The 3,473-nt window shown below is 42.8% G+C and overlaps 1 protein-coding gene across 1 annotated transcript in view; it reads right to left on the reverse strand.

Annotated features, from left to right (window-relative positions):
• The window catches only part of ZMYM1 (zinc finger MYM-type containing 1), a 37,503-nt gene that overhangs the window by 5,564 nt on the left and 28,466 nt on the right, over positions 1-3,473 (reverse strand). The window contains exon 7 of the mRNA XM_012804101.2: positions 2,791-2,944. Within this exon, the coding sequence (XP_012659555.1) occupies positions 2,791-2,944 (154 nt within the window). The remainder of the gene's footprint in view (positions 1-2,790; positions 2,945-3,473) is intronic.

The raw sequence follows: 3,473 nt of genomic DNA on the forward strand, positions 1-3,473 counted from the left end.
ATCATTGTTGCTTGGCGGGCCCGGGTTGGATTCAAACCTGCCACCTTAGGTGTATGTGGCTGGCACCTTAGCCACTTGAGCCACAGGTGCTGAGCTGCCTGGTCAAATCCGCCAGCTCTGGTGTATATGGCTGGTGCCCTAGCTGATGAGCTGAGCCAATGTTCTATATTCTAATAGAACAATTCTCATCATACATTTTCATCCATATTCTATTTTCTTTTCTTTTTTTACAGTTTTTGGCCAGGGATGGGTTTGAACCCACCACCTCTGGCATATGGGGCCGGGGCCTTACCCTTTTGAGCCACAGGTGCTGCCCCTCATCTATATTCTAATAGAACAATTCTCATCATAAATATATTGAGTAAATTCAGTATTGTCTGAGTGCCTTAGTCCTGAGGTAGGTACTCAATATATTCACTTTTTTTTTTTTTTTTTTGCAGTTTTTGGCCGGGGCTGGGTTTGAACCTGCCACCTCTGGCTTATTGGGCTGGTGCCCTACTCCTTTGAGCCACAGGAGCCACCCAAGTACTCAATATATATTAATATAAAAATACATGTCACTTACTAAAGGATCTAAATAATCTAAAGACATATATCCCTAATTTTTTTTTTTTTTTTTAGAGACAGAGTCTTACTCTGTCACCCTGGGAAGACAGCCACTCATCGTAACTCACAGCAACCTCAAACTCCTGGGTTCAAGAGATCCACCTGCCTCAGCCTCCCAGAAGTCCCAGAAGTCCCAGTAGCTGGGACTACAGTCACCTGCCACTATGTCTGGCTAGTTTTTCTATTTTTAGTAGAGACACAGTCTCCCTCTTGCTCAAGCTGATCCTGACCTCCTGAGCTCAAGCTATTCACCTATCTTGGTTTCTCAGAGTGTTAGGATTACAGGCATGAGCCACTGTACCCAGCCTCCTAATTTTTCTTCCTAAACCTTTCTTTCTTTCTTTCTTTCTTTCTTTTTTTTTTTTTTTTTTTGAGAAAGAGTCTCACTCTGTTGCCTAGGCTAGAGTGCCACAGAGTCAGCCTAGTTCACAGCAACCTCGAACTTGTGGGTTCAAGCAATCCTCCTGCCTCAGCCTCTAGAATAGCTAGTACAAGTGCCTGCCTGCCAGGACACCCAGCTAATTTTTCTATCTTTAGTAGAGACAGGGTCTCATTAGGTTGCTCAAGCTGGTTTTGAACTCCTGACCACAAGCAATCCTCTTGCCTCAGCCTTCGAGAGTGAGCCACTATACCTGGCAGTTTAAATCTTTTTTATAAAATCAAGAGGCTTTTTTTTTTTTTATCAATTCAATAAATCTTCACAAATAAATCTTAAATCTGTGGCAGTAAAGTAGCCTCCCCTCCTTTTTTTTTTTTTTTTGAGAGAGAGCCTCAAGCTGTCGCCCTGGGTAGAGTGCTAGGGCATCACAACTTACAGCAATCTCCAACTCCTGAGTTCAAGCAATTCTCCTGCCTCTGCCTCCCAAGTAGATGGGACTACAGGCACCTGCCTCGACGCCCAGCTTTTATTTTTTGGTTGCAGCCATCATTGTTGTCTGGTGGGCCCAGGCTGGATATAAACCTGCCAGCTCAGCGTATGTGGCTGGTGCCTTAGCTGCTTGAGCCACAGGCACTGAGCCAGTAGCCTTCTTTTTATATAAAAATACTGGAAAACAGGGTGGTGCCCGTGGCTCAAAGGAGTAGGGTGCTGGCTCCATATGCCGGAGGTGGCAGGTTCAAACCCACCTAGCCCTGGCCCCTCCTCCAAAAAAAATACTGTAAAAGAGGCCTGGTGTGGTGGCTCATGTCTGTAATCCTAGCACTCTGGGAGGTGGAGGCAGGTAGACTGCCTGAGCTCACAGGTTTGAGACCAGCCTGAGCCAGAGCAAAACCTTGTCTCTAAAAATAGCTGGGAGGGTGCCTGTAGTTCCAGCTACTCAGGAGGCTGAGGCAAGAGAATTGTTTGAGTCCAAGAGTTTGAGATTGTTGTGAGCTATGACACCATGACACTCTACCAAGGGCAACAAAGTGAGACTCTACCTCAAAAATAGCAAGGGCAACAAAGTGAGACTCTACCTCAAAAAACAAATAAACAACAACAAAAAAAACTGGGTGGTGGTGCCCATGCTCAGTGAGTAGGGCGCCAGACACATACAACAAGGCTGGTGGGTTCAAATCCAGCCTGGGTCTGCTAAAGCAGCAATGATAAATGCGGGCAGTGTCTATAGCTTAATAAGTAGGGCGCCAGCCCCACTGGCTGAGGGTGGCAGGATTGAACCTGCCCCGCCCAAACTGCAACAACAACAAAAACAAATAGCCAGGCGTTGTGGCAGGTGTCTGTAGTCCTAGCTACTTGGGAGGCTGAGGCAAGAGAACTGCCTAAGCCCAGGAGTTGGAGGTTGCTGCGAGCTGTGAAGCCACAGCACTCTACTGAGGGCAATAAGGTGAGACTCTGTCTCTATAAAAAAAAACCGAAAAAACAAACAAACACTGATAAATGCAACAAAAAAATAGCTGGGTGTTGTGCCGGGCACCTGTAGTCTTAATTACTTGTGAGGCTGAGACAAGAGAATCACTTAAGCCCAAGAATTTGAGGTGGCTGTGAGCAATGATGCCACAGCACTCTACCAGGGGCAACACAGTGAGACTCTGTCTCAAAACAAATAACCAATGAACCCTGGAAAACAGTTCTTTGTAACAAGTCTTGGATTGTTTTAACTTCTGAATCAGTTTAATCTGTAAATAAATAAAAATTATAAGTTAAAGTGAAATAGTTTTTTAAAGTTACTAAATCTCTGTAATTACCTGTAGAAGATTCCATCTTAGGTTTATTGTATGCAGAGAAACAATTAAAAGAGCAGAAAAGTTCTGTCTTCCCCAAGTCATTGGTAGTCTCAATCATTTCATCTGAGGGTTTCAATGATTTGCAAGGACCAGATGTAAGTGGTTTGGCTGGTTTCTGTTTAGAGATTAGAATGGTATTCATATTCCTGGTATATGACATATGTTATTAACAAACAAAACAAATATATCCACTACCACTGCTTTTAATCGAAATATATCACAATGAAACCAACTTTTATGCTTTCCTTAAAAAATAGAAAATAAGACACTAGAGACTGTAGTGACTAAAATCTATTTGAAAACTATTAACATTTTTATTATTTGTCCAATATATTTGACAGCAATAACAGTATTAACCTAGGTCATTAAGTATGAAATGTCCAGTTTCCTTAAGCACTAAGTTTGCCAGTTGCTATCTCTGACGTTTCACTTTAACACTTCTTGTTTTACTTTCATCGTGAAGGTACATCCTCATTTTTTCAAATGCACATTTTGGTTTGTGATTGTCTTTCAAAAAAATTTTTAGAGCAATTTTTATAAATCTGTGGATAACTCTAGCTGGGCATTGTGGTGGGTACCTACAGTCCCAGCTACTTGGGAGGCTGAGGCAAGAGGATTGCTTGAGCCCAAGAGTTTTTTTTTTT

This window comes from Otolemur garnettii, unplaced genomic scaffold (genome assembly GCF_000181295.1).
Source record: "Otolemur garnettii isolate 467f Iridium unplaced genomic scaffold, OtoGar3 scaffold00025, whole genome shotgun sequence".
NCBI lineage: Eukaryota > Metazoa > Chordata > Mammalia > Primates > Galagidae > Otolemur > Otolemur garnettii.